Below are 22,441 nucleotides of genomic sequence, written 5' to 3'. Positions count from 1 at the left end.
CAGGTTTATCAATTCCAATTCAGAATGCCGCAATCACTCCTTGCTGCAGTGCTTCTGTTTGCCTCCCTTCACATGTGGTGTTTGGGCATCTCTGTTTCCTATCAGGAAAACCTGATCCTATAGGAAACAGATATGCCCAAACACCACATGTGAAGGGAGGCAAACAGAAGCACTGCAGCAAGGAGTGATTGCGGCATTCTGAATTGGAATTGATAAACCTGCTTTAAACTTAAAGTGAAGATAAAAGTATTAAGAGTCCTTCTAGCTCTGTATAAAGCCTGAAGCCACCTCCACCATCCATCTCCACTAAACCCAGGGATTGAACTATCCTGCATACCTCCTAAAAAGACTACCTACAGCCACATAACGGACAGAACAGGATTACCCGGAAGCAGGAATAGGATATTGGAAAGAGTGAAAGCCCCTAATTATCACCCCGAAGGCTAACCTATATACACAGGCGTATTTTACACCTTATCAAGGTGAGAGTTTAGAGCACCTAGATGTGACACCTGGTGGAGGCAGCAAGTCACAGCACTTTTATCTGCACAGAAGCACGTTTTGGTTTTTAAAGTTGAAGAGATTGAGTTGAATTACACCATATTGTGGATGATATTTAATGGACACTAATGAACACTGCACCTTATTAATTTAATTTATATTGATTTAAGAGTGAAAGCACAAAGCACTTTATATTTTTTGGAGCAACTATTTGCACATTGTTCAATTGGAATACGTATTTATTGGTTGTCTTTAATATTTTTTGAAGATTGAAAGCACTCAGCACTTTTAAATATGTTTAACACGGTATAGAGGGAACACAGATTGTTTATACATTTATTTATTTACGTCATCACGTTTATATTTGAAGTGGAAATATACCCCAGCCAAAAGAATATGTCATTTTAAAAAAATAGCACTTTATTGAGTTTAATAATTTAAATATCTATCACATCATCTAATATTTTAACATTTCACTTCTGAAGCGCGCCACAAACCCACATTGTTTTAATTCTGTATCAACTGGTTCCTGGTACCAGTATCGTGGTGCAGCAATAAGAAGGAAACATACACTACCTCAGATAGCGCAGGAACCACCCATACACATACGAATTTTAGGAAAGTTCGGTTCGGATTCCAGAACCCCATTGAAATCAATGGGACCCGAACTTCTGGAATCAAAAAACACAATTTTTAAGCCCTAAAACCCAATAAATGCCCCTAAAAAGTGCCTAGGGTTCTGGGTCATGCCCCATTAACTATTAATCACACAAAAAAGTTCTTAAAAATTGTAATTTTTGATAAAAAAGCCAATTATTGAAAAAATTTAAAAAAAATAGAGATTTTTTAATTTTTACTTTGGATTTAGTATTTGGGGGGTCTAAAAGGTGTGCATGTGAAGTTTCAGCTCTGTAGCTTGTCCAGAACCATGAAAAAAAAAAGATAATTTTTCAGTAGAACAGGGATGTGGGACCCTCCTTTAACTTTAACACCTATATGATCTTTTTTTCTGGTTCTGGACATGCTACAGAGCTGAAACTTCACAGGTACACCTTTTAGACCCCCCAGACACAAAATCACACAAAAAAAGTTCTTAAAAATTGTCATTTTTGATAAAAAAGCCAATTATTGAAAAAAAAAAAGAGAGATTTTTTTGATTTTTACTTTGGATTTAGTATCTGGGGGGTCTAAAAAGTGTACATGTGAAGTTTCAGCTCTGTAGCATGTCCAGAACCATAAAAAAAAGATTGTATTAGAAAACTTTCAGCACAGGAGTATGGCTCCGCTGCTGTAACACCTTGCCGGTTTAATAGAAGGCATTTTTTTGGGTTCTTTGCAGTCAGGAAAAAACATCTGAACTTGTGTATAGTGGTACTGTGCACAAGTTCTGATGTTTTGCCTGCCTCCAAAAACCCCCAAAAAATGCCAGCAAAAACACACCTGGGCATTTTTTTTTTTTGACACTAGCGTTTTTTTTGGCATTTTTTGGGGTTCTTTTGAGGCAGGCAAAACATCTGAACTTGTGTATAGTGGTATATATACACACATACATATATTTATATACACACCTAGACATATATAGGTGTGATAGTAGCAGAAATATATGCTTGCGCTAATGAAATAATTTACAGTAATATATTTCTGCTACTATCACACCTATATATGTCTAGGTGTGTATATAAATATATGTATGTGTGTATATATACCACTATACACAAGTTCAGATGTTTTGCCTGCCTCAAAAGAACCCCAAAAAAATGCCAAAAAAACGCTAGCGTCAAAAAAAAATGCCCAGGTGTGTTTTTGCTGGCATTTTTGGGGGGGTTTTGGAGGCAGGCAAAACATCTGAACTTGTGCACAGTACCACTATACACAAGTTCAGATGTTTTTCCTGACTGCAAAGAACCCAAAAAAATGCCTGCTTTGAAACCGGCAAGGTGTGGAGAGAAGCTAACCCCCTGAGCTGAAAGTTTTCTAATACATACAATCCTTTTTTTTCTGGTTCTGGACATGCTACAGAGCTGAAACTTCACAGGTACACCCTTTAGACCCCCCAGACACAAAACCACACAAAAAAAGTTCTTAAAAATTGTCATTTTTGATAAAAAAAGCCAATTATTGAAAAAATTAAAAAAAAAAGAGATTTTTTCATTTTTACTTTGGATTTCAGATCTGGGGGGTCTAAAAAGTGTACATGTGAAGTTTCAGCTCTGTAGCATGTCCAGAACCATAAAAAAAAAGATTGTTTGTATTAGAAAACTTTCAGACAGGGGGTTGGCTTCGCTGATGTAACACCTTGCCGGTTTAATAGAAGGCATTTTTTTTGGGTTCTTTGCAGTCAGGAAAAACATCTGAACTTGTGTATAGTGGTACTGTGCACAAGTTCTGATGTTTTGCCTGCCTCCAAAACCCCCCAAAAAATGCCAGCAAAAACACACCTGGGCATTTTTTTTTTTTTTTGACGCTAGCGTTTTTTTGGCATTTTTTTGTGTTCTTTTGAGGCAGGCAAAACATCTGAACTTGTGTATAGTGGTGTATATACACACATCCATATATTTATATACACACCTAGACATATATAGGTGTGATAGTAGCAGAAATATATGCTTGCGCTAATGAAATCATTTGCAGTAATATATTTCTGCTACTATCACACCTATATATGTCTAGGTGTGTATATAAATATATGTATGTGTGTATATATACCACTATACACAAGTTCAGATGTTTTGCCTGCCTCAAAAGAACCCCAAAAAATGCCAAAAAAAACGCTAGCGTAAAAAAAAATGCCCAGGTGTGTTTTTGCTGGCATTTTTTGGGGGTTTTTGGAGGCAGGCAAAACATCAGAACTTGTGCACAGTACCACTATACACAAGTTCAGATGTTTTTCCTGACTGCAAAGAACCCAAAAAATGCCTTCTATTAAACCGGCAAGGTGTTACAGCAGCGAAGCCAACCCCCTGTCTGAAAGTTTTCTAATACAAACAATCTTTTTTTTTATGGTTCTGGACATGCTACAGAGCTGAAACTTCACATGTACACTTTTTAGACCCCCCAGATCTGAAATCCAAGAATCTCTTTTTTTTTTTGAATTTTTTCAATAATTGGCTTTTTTATCAAAAATGACAATTTTTAAGGATTTTTTTGTGTGATTTTGTGTCTGGGGGGTCTAAAAGGTGTACCTGTGAAGTTTCAGCTCTGTAGCATGTCCAGAACCAGAAAAAAAAGGATTGTATGTATTAGAAAACTTTCAGCTCAGGGGGTTAGCTTCTCTCCACACCTTGCCGGTTTCAAAGCAGGCATTTTTTTGGGTTCTTTGCAGTCAGGAAAAACATCTGAACTTGTGTATAGTGGTACTGTGCACAAGTTCTGATGTTTTGCCTGCCTCCAAAAACCCCCAAAAAATGCCAGCAAAAACACACTGTCATGGTCTTACCTTCTTGCTGTTCTCCTTCGTTTGACATGTGCTGGCGGCCATCTTGGTTTCTGGGTTTCTTGTAGCCTCCCACCCTGCGGATCCTCCTTCCCACTGGGAGGAGCTGGATGCCTAGCTCATATATATAGGAGGTCTGTGGCTTCAGTTCCCTGCTTGGTCCTCCTGTGTTCACATGCTACTAAGACTGCTGCTACTTCTGGTTCCTGTTCCTGGCTTCGTCTGACTACCCTGTTGGTTCCTGATCCTGGCTTCGTCTGACTACCCTGTTGGTTCCTGATCCTGGCTTCGTCTGACTACCCTGCTGGTTCCTGACCCCTGGCTTCGCAAAGACTCTGCATCGGTTTCGCCATCCGTTTGGACTTTTGCTTTATAGCTTGTTTTTCAATAAAGCTGTCTTATTTTCACTTATCTGTTGTTGTACGTCTGGTTCATGGTTCCGTGACACACACCTGGGCATTTTTTTTTTTTTTTTTGACGCTAGCGTTTTTTTGGCTTTTTTTGGGTTCTTTTGAGGCAGGCAAAACATCTGAACTTGTGTATAGTGGTATATATACACACATACATATATTTATATACACACCTAGACATATATAGGTGTGATAGTAGCAGAAATATATTACTGTAAATGATTTCATTAGCGCAAGCATATATTTCTGCTACTATCACACCTATATATGTCTAGGTGTGTATATAAATATATGGATGTGTGTATATACACCACTATACACAAGTTCTGATGTTTTGCCTGCCTCCAAAACCCCCCAAAAAATGCCAGCAAAAACACACCTGGGCATTTGTTTTTGACGCTAGAGTTTTTTGGCATTTTTTTGGGTTCTTTTGAGGCAGGCAAAACATCTGAACATGTGTATAGGGGGTATATATACACATATATGTCTGAATATATACCCCTAGACATATATAGGTGTGATAGTAGCAGAAATATATTACTGTAAATGATTTCATTAGCGCAAGCATTTATTTCTGCTACTATCACACCTATATATGTCTAGGGGTATATATTCAGACATATATGTCTATATATACCCCCTATACACATGTTCAGATGTCATGTCTGACATCAAACATGTCCTCAAAAAAACACTGGCAGTGGCAGCCCCTGCAGCATAAAAAATGCTTGGCTGGTGAGAAGCCATATGGGTGTGCCAAAGCAATTCAGAGAAATGATCATTTCTCTATAGCGGTCACCCTGCTATGGAAGGGTTTTGTCACCCTGCCATAGCAGTCACTGCCAGTTAACCCTACACTACACTACGGTCCCCTTACACTTAACACTTTCCCTACAGAAACTAAATTTTTGAAGCTAACTTAAGTGTAAAGGAGCACTCTAACTACACTAGATATCCCTTTCCTCACACTAATAAATAGCTAAATGACACTTTTAAAGTAAAATTAACAGAACTGCTTCCACTCTCTTCCATGTCCAGTATAACAATGCTAGGAATATGCGGGGGCGATCTTATATACTGGGGGGCGTATTCACTAATGATTGGTCTAGGGACCCCCTAGTCACTCCAATCACATTCCTAGCATTCTCCTGCCCCCTCAATTGGCTTTTGCTAATGGTTCTGGTCCAATCACGGGCTTTTAAAGCCCATTTCCTGAAGCATTGCATTTTGGGCGGTTCTGGTTGCCGAATTCCGAACTTTTTGGGCAAAAAGTTCTAAATTCGGCCGAACCTCGAACACCCAATGTTTGGGCCGAACCGATGGTCGACCCGAACCGTTCGATCATCCCTATCCCCTACTTACTCTTCTCTATGCTGGAGAGGATGTGGCAACACTGGATCCCTCCTCCTACTGTGGTCGTGTAAGAGCTTATCCACTTTCCGCATACTGCGGGAGGCAGCCGCTCCTGGGCAAAGCGACGTAAGTATATGTCGCTCGCTCTCAGGAGGCCAGGGGGTGAGCGCGTGCCGGGGGCTGCACGCTCCCGCCCCTGCTCATCAGCGGGGAAGCTGATGCATGTGTCAGGCGGCTCTGATTGCACCAATGTCCCACATGTTCCTATTGTTTTTCAATACCGTTTATGTATCCTTTCAAAACCAAAAAACGAATGTTGAAAAAAAATTGGTTTGAACTACAAATCTCCTCTTCTCAATCCATTTCGTATCAAAAACTCCATACCCCTATTTTGGTTATTCACCATTTTATCCCTGATATTAACTTATACACAAGGCAGAGCCAGGGCATCAATCTTCTTTCTGACCTATTTGTAGATAATAACCTTCACTCATTTGAGAACATCTTGGTTCAATATCACCTGGACTTTATGGAATACTTCCCTTACATTAGAGTACGGTTCTTTCTACAGAGGCTCCCCCTACCCTTGTATATTGAATTACCTAACCATATGCATTGATTCCTCCATGACCCTACTAGCAAGTTGAATGGAATTTCCTTGTTCTATGCTTTTCTGAATGCTACTGCCCTTTTCATTAAAACTTCCACCATGCACAAGTGGGAGGAGGACTTAGGGTCCTCTTTTCCAGATGATAGCTGGAAAACAGCCTTCTCATTATTGTAATCCACTTCCCACTGTACCCAGCACTGGGAAATATATAAAAAAACTGGTCTATAAGTGGTATTTTATCCCATACAAATTGTCCAAACTCTATCCGTCTTGGAAGCTGACTGCTGGGGACATTGTGGAGCGACTGGTTCTTTATATCATGTCTTTTTGGTTATGCAAATCCCTTAGGTCATTTTGGAATAAGATTTTCACTATTGCATCAGATTTTCAAGATGAACCTTTGACTCCTAAATCCTGACCCTTTTTTGACAATTCTCCATATTGGCATTGACAAACTCCCACCGAAAGTTAGAGTAGTTCTTATACATCCCTTTATGGCGGCTAAACTCTCCATTACCAGGCACTGGAATACAGCAGACCCCATCTATATGTGATGTTGTGAGTATTTTAAATCACCAGTGTGAAATAGAACGGCTCCTATCTATTATTATCCTTATAAGCAGTGGTCTATATGGTTATGGAATCCCAGGTGCACGATTACGGTTTGATGTTGAATGTTATATACAACAATACTTTCCTTATATGGATGTATCTGTATTACACCAAGCCTTGTTGACGGGATGTTCTTGACTCTGTTTGTGTTTCTTCCACTCTCTCCTGCCCCCTTTTACTACTTTTTCTACTTTTTTTTTCTTCTTCTTTTCATTCTCCCCACACCACTTTTTTTGTTTGAGATGACCTTTATAACCTTTATACTCTACCCCACAGTGTTGTATGTTCTATGATGCTTATATTTTGCTTTGAACATGTGTGCCTTACTTGTACTTTCTAAGTATTTTCTTACTGTTGTTGTTGTTGTACTGTACTTGGTATAACTCAATAAAGATTTATTTAAATAAAAAAAAGTAATACATATTTTTTAGTCTAGTAGGCAAGGGATTGTCAACCAAATTACAAGGGGGGCTTGGTACTGCACTGGGAGACTTGTACCAAAGCAAAGAAAAAAACTGTTTGGTGGGGAGCAGTGGTTTTAATAATGTTTTAAATTAACCACTTTACCACCGGAGGATTTTGTTGTCTTACGTCCAGGCCACTTTTTGCGATTCGGCACTGTGCGAATTTAACCGACAATTGCGCGATCATGCAACGCCGTACCCAAACTAAATTTGCGTCCTTTTTTTCCCACAAACAGAGCTTTCTTTTGGTGGTATTTGATCACCTGTGCGATTTTCATTTTTTGCAATATTATTAAAGAAAGCGACAATTTTGAAAAAATAACAATATTTTTCTACTTTGACAGTTAAAAAATATCCAATATATTAAATTTTTGTCATATAGTTAGGCCAAAATGTATTTAGCTACATGTCTTTGAAAAAAAAATTCTCAATGAGCATATTTTTAACCGCTTTATGACCGGAAGGTTTTACCCCATTCCTGACCAGGCCATATTTTGCGATTCGGCACTGCGTTATTTTAGCGGACAATTGCGTGGTCATGCAACACTGTACCCAAACTAAATTTATGTTCTTTTTTCCCCACAAATAGAGATTTCTTTTGGTGGTATTTGATCACCTGTGCAATTTTTACTTTTTGTGCTATAAACAAAAAAAGAGCGACAATTTTGAAAAAATAACAATATTTTTCACATTTTTTTATATGAAATTCCCCCCCCCAAAAAATGTAAAAATCAAATTTTTTTATCATTTTAGGCCAATTTGTTTTCTGCTACATATTTTTGGTAAAAAAAATTGCAATAAGCGTATTTTGATTGGTTTGCGCAAAAGTTGTTGCGTTTACTAACTAAGGGAAAGATTTCTGTCATTTTTGGTGTTTTTTTTTTTAGCGAGTAATGGCGGCGATCTGCAATTTTTTTTGCGGGACTGCAACATTGCGGCAGACAGATCTGACCCTTGACTGACATTTTTGACACTTTTGGGGGTACCAGTGACATTACTACAGTAATCAGTGCTATACATATGCACTGTTACTGTAAAAATGACACTGGCAGGGAAGGGGTTAATTTTTTTTTTGGAGAGGGAGGGGTTAATGTATGCCTGGTGCTTACTGACGTGTGTGGGGGTAGGTGACTGAGTGACACAGGGACAGATCGCAGGTTCAGCTAAGCTGAACCCTGCAATCTGACCCTGCCTGTCACTTAGGAGATCCGCCCGCTTTGTTTACACAAGCGTGCGGATTTCCACACTAGATCCCCGACGATCGGGGAAGAGCAGCGGTGATCACCACCGCTCCTGCCCTGGCCCGACTCCCGCTGTAACTGAATACAGCGGGAGCGAGCCTCCGGCGGTGCGCGCGTGCCGCCGAGAGAGGGAAATGTCTGGTGACGTAGGTCTACGTCACCAGACGATAACGAGCCACTTTGCCGCAGTACAGTCAACGTGACTGGTCGGCAAGTGGTTAAACATTACCAATGCAATATTTCCTTAAATCACATGCTGGGGAATGCCCTCAACTTGAGGTCTGTGAAGTGATGTCTATATGATGTATACAACCTTCTACAGCTTAACTGACATTTACAAAAAATGCAGTTAAATTGCTGGAAAATGACAGCAACTTTCTGCTTAGGGTGGAGGGAGCCGAGGTGTCCATCTAATTATGTAGATAGACATGAAGATATTGTATGGCTTCTTCAGGATTCGTGAAAGATTTTGGGTCCCCTGCAGTGTCTGTAAAGGAGAGGATGGCCAGGTAGGCAATTGAAAATTTTATTCCCTTTTGGTATAGAGCAGCACATATGGGTTGGAATGCTTTATGTCGTTCAGACATCTCCTGGGAATAGTCCGAAAAGAGCAAAAGTTTGCAGTCTTCCAGTTTTTCAAAAACGACTTGTTGGGCCTGTTTAAAGTGCTGTTCAGCAGTAAATGAGTTTTGGAGTTCATCTTCCACCTCTGAGACACTGTGTTCTATCTCAGACAGCCGTTTAGCATGATCCCCCATCTCCTTCCTAAGCTGTGTTATGCCAGCAGCTATTGCCCTGTCCATCGCTGTTCCTCAAGTTGTAGGGATCTCGGTGCAGAATAGTCTGCAGAGTCTGCAGAGGGGATCGGTCTGCTGGTGGGAGCCGCACTGTCCTCCATGTTAGTAGCAGGGGTGCCTGCCTGCATGTGATCAGAGCAAAGGTTAGTGGTGGCACTGTGAGGGTCGTGCACCACAAATTTGTTCATGGGACTTTTCCGCCCTGAGGGTGTAAGCAGGACTGGCTGTCACTCCCTATCCACAAGCTAGGAGAGCATATTTTGTATGCTGGGTGAGCTGGAGCTGCCATTCCTTGCTCCCTTACATGTGGCGCCGGAACTGGAAGTCTATGCACCTTTTTTGTGGACTGTGCTACAACATAGTGGCAGATATCCAGCCACCATTTATTTGACCAGACAGACTTTGGCAACTATGTGAAATTCTAGTTTTGCTCCTGGCATTCAGGAAGATAAAATGTTTTGGGGAGGCTTCAAGGGGGGCATTGTACCCCTCCCTGATACTAACGGAAAAATGAGGAATACTCACTCTGAGGAAGCTAGTGCAAAGAAACACTTTTGTTGCATTTCCTGATGGTGGCTGGGGGATCCCGTTGGGGGGGGGGGGGCAATCAGGGGCACCATGTTGCCAGCTCTGTGAAAGTGATCAGCGGCTAGAGATCTGCTGCATCACTTTCACTTTCAAGCCAGCTGAAGAAAATCCTGCTACTGTAGTCATCAGCTTGTGAGTAGAGGTTCACTCTTTGAATATATGTAATGGGGTTTATTTACTACAGCTAGAGAGGGCAAAATCTGTCACAATTCAGCTATTGCTAAAGCTTAATTAAACAAGCTACGGTTAGAAACTGATTGATTTCTCTGCAGTATTGTGACTAATTTTGTCCTCTCTAGCTTTAGTAAACAAACCCCAATATGTCCAAAGAGCTGAACTAGTTAAACAATCCAGTGCTATGGCAGAACCACCTTTTGTTGTAAATATATTGTTAAAAATATTTTAATATTTTATGCTGCTCATTATATAGGGCCTAAGTGTGTTTAAGCAACTACTGAATAGCTTACTCTCCTGTGAACTGTTTATAAAAGGTAAATCATTTCCATCTTGTTCTGTTGGTTCATATTGACTGTTTTTATTATCTTTTAACAATGACATAAAAAGTTTCTAAATTCAAAAAAATAAACATATCGCAGAGGATATGGCAGTATAAAATTGGCCAGGAGCCAAACATTTAATTTTATCTATGGGTACATGGGATGTGATGAATGTGAGTGGTGGTGTTTTTTTTTTCCTTAAAACATGACTAAGCTCTTGAAACAACTGTCAGCGAAATTGCCTCTAATCAAGCCAAGCCAAATGTTATTATCTGAAAAATAGAAAATATCCATTTTAATAGAAAAGGGTGTTTAGTTGTTTACGATTGAAGAGCTATCTATCAATCAGTTGTTGTAGTCAGAAAGGGTGTGTATACACAGACAGAAAACAGAAGAAAATGTACCCAAGCACTTTCATTCAAAGAATTCAAGAATAGTTTGTTAAGGCAGATGTAAACCCAACCTAAAATCTCACAAAAGCTTTAACAGCTGGTGATAATGATATAAAGGTTCCTGTTTGTGCACTTAGTGTTTTGGGGTGACAATTCTATGTCCCTTTCACCAACAATTTCCTGCGAGAAAATGACCCTGTCGGATGCATTCCCAAGGAAAAAATAAGCTTCTTTACTGAATATTGGCAAAAATATTACTGTTTTTACAAAAAAATATGCCATTTTAAAACACATTCCGTCTGATATGACTGTATATAAGGAAAAGGAGGGTTGGGACTTTAAATGAGGCATGTGCCACATGGCTAATAAACAAGTCAATGTTAAAAAAATGTATATTTATTTTCTTGGAACAATAAATAGCAGAACAGTATCACAGTGGGTACATACACAGTATTGTAAACATGTCAGGGACATATTGCAAACCATATATACATATAAATAACAGAATAGCACATTGCATAGTATGATTAAAAAACTGTCCTTCATATCATGAAATTACTTCAAAAGCAGAATGATATACTGTAAGCTGAATAAAAGAAAAGGACATGTAGAACTGTCTGTCAAAACATGGTGCATCTGTATAGGCCCTACGCGTTTCCTGGGCTTGCTCCACTTCTTCAGGGGAAGCTGCATCAATATTCCACAAAGAGACACAAGGATGCCAATACCAATATGGTCTACTGAAATACCCAAATGTTGGGAAAAATATGAGTAGGGGGAACAAAGCTGCCCATCCCTTTGAATACTCACATATCAGCTGTGTGTGTGGAGCAAGTGTAGTTATGACTGTAGATGGTGCATGTGGACAGGCTGTAAAGATACTGCAGGTTACACATCAGCAGTATAAAACATAAAAATCCTTACCTAAATCACCCCCAAATTTCCAAAGATACACAACATTTTGCTAATAAAAAACATTCAATCAAGGGTTTACAAATACTTTAACCCCTTAATGTTAAGTTAAAATAAAACTCAGTGCCTGAATGCAATGTGTTAGTCAAATATAAAAAGCATTGCATCTAATTGGTGTATCCAGATAAATATATACCTTGTTTGTTTTTTTCTGGAAAAAAAAGGACAACTGTCCAAAAATTGTATCTTTGTTTACAAATTAGCTGTAAATTTCTTCGCATTACCTGACCCCACCACCAAAACCACTAAAAAGAAAATGTCATAGAAGGGCACTGGAATTGGGACATGTACCAATGCAAAAAGATATATTTTTTTAAATGTATCAAGGAGCAAATCTTTTCATGCAACTTAAAAAGCATCATTAAAATACACAAATACTACCCAGATATCATTGCCCGACTATATCAGGTCACCAACATAAGCTATCGCAGATAGAGTCTATTTGGAGATAATATCATCCCAAATATGGAGCACCACAAAATCATGCTCTCAAAATGTCCTAGCTCTTTAAACAAATTATAAGTTACTATAGTATTGGTACCTGGTCCTGATTAGTCAAGCCCATTTTTCCTTGGGACATATGGGGTCCTGCTTCCATGCACTCTCAAAACCTGATCTGTATTTTATGGAGCCAAATTTAAGATATGTTGTTGACTATGTTTAAGCACTTCAATACAGGGCATTTTTACCCCCTTCCTGTACAGGTCAATTTTCAGCTTTCAGTGCTGTAACACTTTGAATGATAAGTGCACAGTCATACAATGTTGTACCCAAATTCAATTTTTATCATTTTTTTTTCACACAAATAGAGCTTTCTTTTGATGGTATTTAATCACTGCTGGGTTTTTCATTTTTTTTTTTTTTTTTGCTAAAAAAACAAAAAAAGACCTAAAACTTTGGGAAAAAAAGTTTTTTTTAGTTTTTGGCAAAAATGTTTGTAAACAAGTAATTCTTCTCCATCCCTGATTTTCACTGATAAGGCTGCACTGATGGGCACTGATAGGCTACACTGATGGGCACTGGTAGACTGCACTGATGGGCACTGAAGAGATGGCACTGATGAGGAGGCACTAATATGCAGCACTTAAGAGCACTGATAAGTGGCACTTATGGGAACTGATAGGTGGCACTGATGGGCACTGATAGGCGGCACTGATAGACAGCATTGACTTGCAGCACTGATGGGCACATATTGGCCTCACCGATGGGCAAAAATTTACGTCAATGATGGGCAAAGACTGGCATCACTGCTGGGCACTTTTGGGGCTGCACTGATAATCCGGGAAATTATGATCATTGCCCCGATTATCTTTACAGGTCTCCCCTGTGAGGAGATGCCCCTGATCGTCTCTCCTCTCCTCACACTCACAGGTGACACTGGTGGGCATTGATGAGATGGCACTGGATGGCACTGATGAGGAGGCACTTATATGCAGCACTGATGGGCACTGATAGGGGCACTGATGTGCAGCGCCAATAGGCACTGATAGGTGGCACTGATAGGTAGCACTGACTTGCATCATTAATGGGCAAAAATTCACATCAAAGATGGGCACAGACTGGCATCACTGCTGGGCACTGTTGGGGCTGCACTGATAATCAGGGCACTGGTAAGTGCCCTGATTATCTGTACATCTCTCCCGTCTCCCCTGTGAGGAGATGCCACTGATCGGCTCTCCTCACACTCTGTCAGTGTGAGAGAGAAAAAGCCAATAACCAGCATTTCCTTGTTTACATGTGATTAGCTGTGATTGGACACAGCTTATCACATGGGTAAAGAGCCGCGTCATCGCTCTTTACCAAGATCGGGGTCACACCGTGTCTCAGTCATATGACGTTGTCCCATAACAACAGAGCATCCTGCACGCTGTCATTTATCTATACTGAGAGCAGAGGATAGTTAGAATTAATATATTAGCAACCCCCCGGCAAAGCTTTACTAAACCTGAAGCCAGGTGAGCTCACAAAGTAGCAAATCAGAATAATGACACACATCCTTATAGCAACCAAACAAATCATAGCAAATGACTGCGTATCAGATTCTCTGTCCCTAGTAGCTGTTAAAAACAAGATACACTGAATCTTTATTAATGAGAAGCTGACAGCAAAACGTATGGGTACAATGCATTGTTAAATGTGGGACCCTTGGATTTCCCAATTTTACCATGAATGGGGAATGTCATTTTCCACAGGAGAAATGGTTAGGCTGTATCATTGTGTTGGTGGGTTATCACTCATCATGAGTGGTGCATGATCTACACTGTAGCATGACACAATTGATGTTTGATTTACATCAGGGGACAATGTTTATTTGTTTTATAGAGGTATTTTTCTATGATGTATTTGTCTTTATGTACTATTCAATTTTTTCTGTAAATGCGTGACAAGGGGTACTATGTACACTATCCTTTACTCATATATATATATATATATATAGAGGGAAAGGCTGTTCTAAGAATGTTAGTTAAGGCCCTTGTCTACATTAAAAAGAGGACAAGAAATAAAACAAAAACGTCCATGATTGTTTTCTGGTCCTTGTATAAAATAAATAATAAACAGGGAGAGATTTACTAAAACGGGTGCACTCAGAATCAGGGGCAGCTTTGCATAGTAACCAATCAGCTTCTAACTTCAGCTTGTTTAATTCAGCTTTGACAATAAAACCTGGAAGCTGACAGTTTCTATACAGAGCAGCACCAGAATTTGGAACATGCAGCTTTAGTAAATAACCCCCACAGTACGTGTTTCTTTTTCAACTAAATAAAACAAAGTTGCAGTGCTAGTAGTGAGACTTCACCACCACCATCACACGTGCTGACCTCAAAAAATATAAGAGGCCAAACCAAGCATTTGATATATGTGCATCATCTCAAAAAGTCAATAACACCACCATGACCTAAAAGTCCAAATGGACACTTACCAGAATGTATGCATGTGTTCAGACTCCAAAGGCAAGGCATTCCAAATAATTTACAAACACAAATATTCTCCAGATAATGTAATCATAAAAGAGAAAATGTCTTCAAATAACTCAGCAATGTCTTAAAATCACATAACACAAGTAAAAGCCAGCAAATAAACTTACATAAAAACACTGTTGCCTGGATAGAGCTAAAAGTGTGTGACATCAGCACACAAATCTCTGCCCTACATGATATGTCCTACAGGATATCATCAAAGGCTTCACTAACCCTCTGTCAAGGTACCCTCCCAATGTTGAGGACATTTGGCCTAGTATTGGGTAGGAGAAGTGTCACATACTCATTAATTCCCCCTTTCTTTCCATTGCATGCTAAAATAAGTGTCTGGGATGTTTTTTTTTTTTTATGGAGGACCGATTTCATTTTTTCTAAAATGTGCCATATACATACCTCACATTGTTAGCAAAAAAAAGAAAAGCTACCTTCTAGGTGGGGCATATTGTCCCCATGTTCATCTAAAACTTAAAATAGATGTTAAGCCATCATCAATTAGATCTTTCAGGGCTGTAGATCCAGTATCAATAACAATGATATATAACCTGCCGATTTGACAACCTGCTGCCATAATGCAACTTCCTTCCCAAACAGCTGTTGAATGAAAACATAACTGGCAAGGGATACTGGGTGATGTCATTGACCAAATGGGGTTATTAATTTAATTTATCAATGATGTCTCCCAGAATCCTAATCAGCATGTTGACAACAAATTGGTGAGAAGCTGTCATTTAGTTGCATTAGTGATATCAAGGCTAAATTAATAAGTTCCTGCTGCATAATCCCAAGGTTCAGGCAATGAGTTGTCAAGTCTGACATTTTGTAAGTCCATTCTCTGAACTGCAGACAGACTGGGTTTGTGCTAGACTCATGTTCAACCAAACCTTAAAGCTCATACCTAGTGACAGCCCTGTCTGACAGCTAGTAACCATGCACTGTGTTGACTGATAATTATCCAAAGGGACACGCAGATTAAAATTCCCATCTACATGCAATGTACAATACTGGGACTGATCATGCATAGAGATGTCGCGAACCTAAAATTTGCCGTTCGCGAACGGGCGAACCGCCATAGACTTCAATAGGCAGGCGAATTTTAAAACCCACATGGACTCTTTCTGGCAACAATAGTGATGGAAAAGTTGTTTCAAGGGGACTAAAACCTGGACTGTGGCATGCCGGAGGGGGATCCATGGCAAAACTCCCATGGAAAATGACGTCGTTGACGCAGAGTCGGGTTTTAATCCATAAAGGGCATAAATCACCTAACATTCCTAAATTGTTTGGAATAACGTGCTTTAAAACATCCAGTGTGTGTATATGATCAGGTATGATGTTGTATCAATGTTGTTTGATATGTTGTTGTTTGATATGATGTATCAATGTTGTATCAGGTAGTGTAAGGGTTATGCCCGCTTCACAGTGACAGACCAAACTCCCCGTTTAACGCACCGCAAACAACCGCAAACAGTCCATTTGCAGTGGGTACAGTACAGTCTGTGGACCTAACACTCAGTGGCGGGCAACTATAAAAAATATATATTTTTTTAATTTGCAAGGTGCTGTGCCACCGTATATATAAGTGGTGGGCACTGCAGTGGGCACAGTACACTCTATGGACCTGACACTCACTGGCAGACCAGGCAACTGCAATTATAAAAAATATATATTTTTTTAATTTGCAAGGTGCTGTGCCACCATATATATGAGTGGTGGGCACTGCAGTGGGCACAGTACACTCTGTGGACCTGACACTCACTGGCAGGCCAGGCAACTGCAATTATAAAAACTATTTTTTTTTTAATTTGCAAGGTGCTGTGCCACCGTATAAATCAGTGGTGGGCACTGCAGTGGGCACAGTACACTCTGTGGACCTGACACTCACTGGCAGCCGGCAGGCAACTGCAATTATGACAGAGGAAAAAAAAATATTTTTTAAACTGCAAGGTACTGTGCCACCCGATATGAGTGTGGTGTGCACACAGTACAGTCTGTGGTGGGTCTGTGGCCTCTCATACATGGCGGGCAGGCAACTGCACAATATATATATATATATATATATATATATATAAAATTGACTGAAATAACAGCCCTAAAAAGGGCTTTTTGGGGGTGCTGTCAGGATGCTGTCCTTACAGCAGGAGTGGACCGAGAACACTATCTAACAACTGTCCCTATTAACAGCAGCAGCACTCTCCCTGCTCTCACTAACACACTGCTTCAGAATGATCTAAGATGGATGCTGCCCTTGCTTTTTTATAGGAGGTGGAAGGGTGTGGGAGGGAGGGTATGCTGATTGGCTGGAATGTGTCTGCTGACTGTGAGGTACAGGGTCAAAGTTTGCCTCAATGATGAAGTATAGGGGGCGGACCGAACATCGCATATGTTCGCCCGCAGCGGCGGACACGAACAAGCGATGTTCGCCAGGAACTGTTCGCCGGCGAATAGTTCGGGACATCTCTAATCATGCATACCATCCCATGTATACCTCAGAAAGTACAAGGAGACTAAAATACATGTGTCAGTTTCAACAGAAAAGAAACCGGAATAACTACTAAATTTGATGATGCATATAGTTTTCTAAGTAAGTGGGCAATCGTTAATTCAGCATGATGATATGTTGTATTAAATATTATTGACAACCACATAATACCTATTGTAAACCATTATATACATTAATTGCTTAGCAATTCAAGGATGTCTATTTGAAAAATGGATTTATTTTCAAACACATAGAAATATTATGCTAATCAAAGAGATACATTACATTTTTTCCAGATAAATTGATATACCTCTTCATTAAACCTTGATTTGTCTGTTTATCTTGTATTTATTCAAGGCAATTTTCACATAGAAGAGATTTCAAGAGAGAAATAATGTTCGTATTTATTAAACCATAGTAACCTTGAGCAACTTCTATAGAGACGAATGGTTCATACACTAAAATCTGACAGAGCATTTCTTTGAATTTGCCAAGTGTATCCTCTATATAGAGATTACCTTTTCAATCATGCAAGAAAACTAACTGAAAAATGTACACTTTGTATGATATTGGCAATCCCTGTTTTATAATTGTGTTAGAACCCCTTTTTTTCACTGCCCTTTTATATCTGTCTGTCCATGAGAAAATGAGACAATAGGGAAGGAATAACAACATTGGAGTACTGAAAGTTTCCTAAATCAGGATACACAAAAATATCTAATTTAGCTGTGTAATAGTTTAGGTTTAAAACAGAGGATTTGTTTGCATAAATATAACAATACAAAAAAAACTAAGAGTGGCCTTACCTTGGAGGTATACATGCTCCTTTAAAAGTACAACAATATCACATGAAAAACATAGGCTCACTAAAAGCAGCTGAATATTCTTGTGTGTCTGCAGCAAATCCATCAAAGCAAGGAAAGCCTTCAGATCCATGTGACATACTTCTATAGTATCACAATCTCAGTAATACCATATTATGACCCTTATATGGAGCTGGATCTGGTAATCATAGCTAATAAATATGATAGACAAAATATGACCATTATTCATTAGAGCTGTGCAAATGCTTGAGACATTCCCATAGCATTTTTATTTTTATTTTTTTTTACATGGCCACTTTGTGTATCTAAAAGCAAAATATTTTTTTGTTTTAAATGTAATAGGAAAGGGTGAGAACCCGTATCAGATTTGTATTGTTATCTGTGTCCCCACTAGGGAAATTCACTCTTCCTATTTCCCCAAATAATCCCTGATTGCTACAGGGACAAAATGAGGAATGAAATCCAAAGATCTGAGTTGTCACCAGAACAAGAACACAGGGGAAATCTTCCAATGGAGGCAGCTGTCTAAGAGGAGATTTTCCTCACTCAGTACTTGCTATGTCTACAAGACAAAAACAAGCCCCCCCCCCCCTTCCTGTATGGCCAAAAAAAAAAAAAAAAAAAGCCTGGCTGTTGTTTATCTCCATCCTACTCCCTTCACATATTTTAAAAAAAGGTTTTAGATTTAACTCCCTTGCCTGAACCCAATTAACACCTTACCTAAACCCTTAAGTGCTGCCTAATTTATAACCTCCTTTAAAATGTAATTCTAACCCCATTCTTTAACACTTTCCCTCACCTTAAAACTCCCACATTCCTAATACCAAGCCTAACCCCTAAAGTGAGCCTTGCTATTTGTCCACAACCTAACACCAAGCACTATAGTAAATAGAGCTTGCTGGGTTATTTTACAGTTGTCCAAATACTGCAAACATTAATTAATTAACCAAAACTCAGAGCAGCTTTATAATAGGTCAAAACATCAAAAATAATTGAAATGTTCATTGTAACCTTTGAAATAAGGCCCCTTATTGTCCAACTATGACTTGGTAGACAACTGAATATTTTTTTAAAGTATGTAATAGATTTTAATTTTTTTTTTAAGTCCTTCATTAGCCTCATTCTTCTCTGCACAACCATAAAAAAATAATTTACCCCCTAAATATAAAGTGAGTATAATTTTTTTTTTTTTTTTGCAAATTTCACCTAAGCTACACAATAAACTAAGCTGAGAGTTTACATTTTTGTGAAATTTTACCAAGTACATATTCTTAATTATTTTATTTTTTATTTTTTGATAAATAAAGTTTACTAAAACTATTCTGTGTAAATCTAGTGATCATTGTCACTCGGGCAGAAAATAATGGATGTCAAACATTTTATGATTTTTCCTGGAAAAGAAGTTGTTAAATTTTCCATTGGAGACACTGTTTCTGGTGATCTGGGATTTTCATTTACTTTACTAAACTTCCCCTAATGGTCACACAGATTATAATACAAAACATGCAAACAGGTAGCAATTATTTTTTACAACCTCCAAGCCATTTTTTTTCTAGAGTTTTAGTTTGATTGGAATATTCTCTGCACAGTTTAACTGTTGCAAGAAGTGTTTCAGTCTGTTGTTTCAGTCAATTTTTTGTATGGATGCTCCATATAAGAACTGTGCAAATCCAGGTCAGATTGTTATTTTGTTGATCTCTAATCATCCATGCACAGTAGATTAAAATTTCAGGACTTTTTCTTATTTATATTATTTGTGCAGTTTTTTGTTTTTAAGCATGTATTCTTTAAGCCATATTATATATTCCAAAACAGTGTAAAGATAATTTTTTGCATTTAGTTGAATCTCACTTCATTATGTGCTGCAGTTCTTGAATATACAGCCCAATACACTGAATAAATTGGGCTAAAAGAAAAGATCATTTTTTTAAAATTAAAGTATTATTATTATTTTTTCCAGATGTACTGTACATATGCACCAGAAAACATAGTTAATCCATTTTTTATATATAAATGTAATATTAGTTATTACATTTTTTATATTTAAATGTAATATTAATATTATTTTTACAGCACGAACATGTGGCTCAAATCTTCAAGGACCATCTGGCATTATAACCTCACCTAACTATCCAGTTCAGTATGAAGACAATGCACATTGTGTTTGGGTGATAACAAGCATAAATCCTGATAAGGTATGATGTTTTGTTTTTGATGATTTGTTTATGATGTATAAGTTATAGTTATCTATGCCCAATGTCCTACCATTTACGTACTAACCATTCCAACATGGTAACATTCTCTATCCATAAGTTAGTAATACTTCCCTCCCTAACTTTATTGATGTAGTCTATAAATTATCAACCACAAAAGTTTTTCAAGGTGTAAAGTTGAAAAGTGTAATATTACTGTATTTAACTTTAAAAAAATCACAAAATGCAAAAAAAAATCGAATCCCTATTTATACAAAATCAAAAATCATATTCCATGACAAAGGGGACAAATAAATTGATATTCTGTGAATATGAACAGGAATTAACACAATTTGTGATAAAGTAGATTCATATAGTGTGTACAATCAAATTAAACACATAGAAAAAAATGACAGATTTTATCAGCAAAAACAAAGAGGGGAACTATAAGAGTCATAAAAACTTACCCAAAGCTGAATAGAGAGAAAAACTAGAGTATAAGAAATTGAAAGTTGAAAGAGCAGTGATGATAAACAAGGTAAACAAAGTACAGTCTTGGGGCTAGACTGTAAGTGCAAAAGCTATTAATGGCAATGGCTCTTTTTCTATTGGCTACCTCAACAGGAAAAGTGGGACCTCTGTTCATCCATACCTTGCAAGTTTGGCTTATGGGATTTAGAAATCCAAATGTATGCCTGTTTCAAAAACATACAGTGTGCTGATGATCATAATAGTGAAAAATGTAACATCTATAAAAAATGCTGGTAGGTTATTTGTCTAAATTGGCCCTAGTATGTGTATGCACTGTATGTATAAAATATATGTGAGGTAAGGGACCTTAAATTGTAGACTCCTTGAAGACAGGGACTGATGTGAATGTACAATATGTAATGTAAGGTGCTGCTTAAATTGTCAGCATTGCATGTTAAATTGCTGAAATAAATAAATACAACACTTCTTGTAGGTGAATATTAAAAACTGATCCAGGTAAATACATGCTTAGAATGTATCCAGACCAAATTAAAGAAAAAAATACATTACTATTGATTTTTAAACAATCCTTAAGTTGGCCTGAAATATGTCTTATACCCCAACATTGAACCATCTTCATAAAGCTTACTTTTGCCCCTGAACATTGATACACACTGACAAACTTTGACAAACAAACACTGACACTGACAAACAAACGTTGTTGTTGTGCAGTAATAATAATAATAAGCATGTTGCTGTACCCTGGGCAAAGAAGTCTGGATTTTCTACTTCTCTTGTTATTTCTCTCATTATTTCTAATACTTTTGTTTGCATACAGCCTTGGATTTTGTATTGGTTATAATCTTGTGAACATTGCTACTCATGCAACTTTTACCTGTGTTGCATTGGTTGTACTACTGTTTACCTTTCCTCCTGGAAGAAGGGCAACCTAATCTAACTTTGTCTGCACTGCTAGATCATGGTACTAAACATTATGTCTATTAATGCTAGGGGGCTAAACCACTCGACCAAACATTTCTCTTTGTGGCAGGAAGCATGTAACCCTCGAGCTGACGTAGTGTGTGCTTTGGATAGCCATTTTTACCTACATGCGCTACCCCTAGATGTGTGCATAGTGATTTCCTGTACATTTTCTTAGCCCGAGCCTCTGTTTAAAAAAAAAAGGGAGGTGCTTCTTGGCATCCAATTTAAAAGAAGTTATTGCTGACCTTGAAGGGCGATACCTAACCCTTTTATGTAACATCTATAACTGCCCATATACTTTAGTGGAGATATACACCCCCCCAATACACACACAATCCGATGTTTACGTAAACTGGGAATAGGAGTTAAATCTCAATCAACAGTTTCCCAGTGTTCAATGGAGAGTCGCATTCCGAGCAGTGTATTTAGCAACCTGTAATGCCAACCACTGGGAATTACATAAAAAAATTGTATCCAGATGGTACTATACACCTTTACGCATATCCAAATTTTCCTTCATCGGTTCACCCATGTGCTAACGGGAGTGTGGGCAAGTAGGATCTTTACATAATTTCCTCTAGGCCTAAAGGTGCTTACCCAGCTTTTGGCATAAGATATTTAGTATCCTTTCTGTCATCATCTG

General features: G+C 38.4%; 1 protein-coding gene across 1 annotated transcript in view; it reads left to right on the top strand.

Annotated features, from left to right (window-relative positions):
• CSMD1 (CUB and Sushi multiple domains 1) overlaps positions 1 to 22,441 on the top strand; it is a 2,644,830-nt gene that overhangs the window by 1,670,077 nt on the left and 952,312 nt on the right. Inside the window, exon 10 of the mRNA XM_082250071.1 lies at positions 20,225 to 20,346. Within this exon, the coding sequence (XP_082106197.1) occupies positions 20,225 to 20,346 (122 nt within the window). The remainder of the gene's footprint in view (positions 1 to 20,224; positions 20,347 to 22,441) is intronic.

This window comes from Pelophylax lessonae (genome assembly GCF_965119305.1).
Source record: "Pelophylax lessonae genome assembly, chromosome: 3".
NCBI lineage: Eukaryota > Metazoa > Chordata > Amphibia > Anura > Ranidae > Pelophylax > Pelophylax lessonae.
This window is presented reverse-complemented; position numbering and strand designations above follow the sequence as displayed.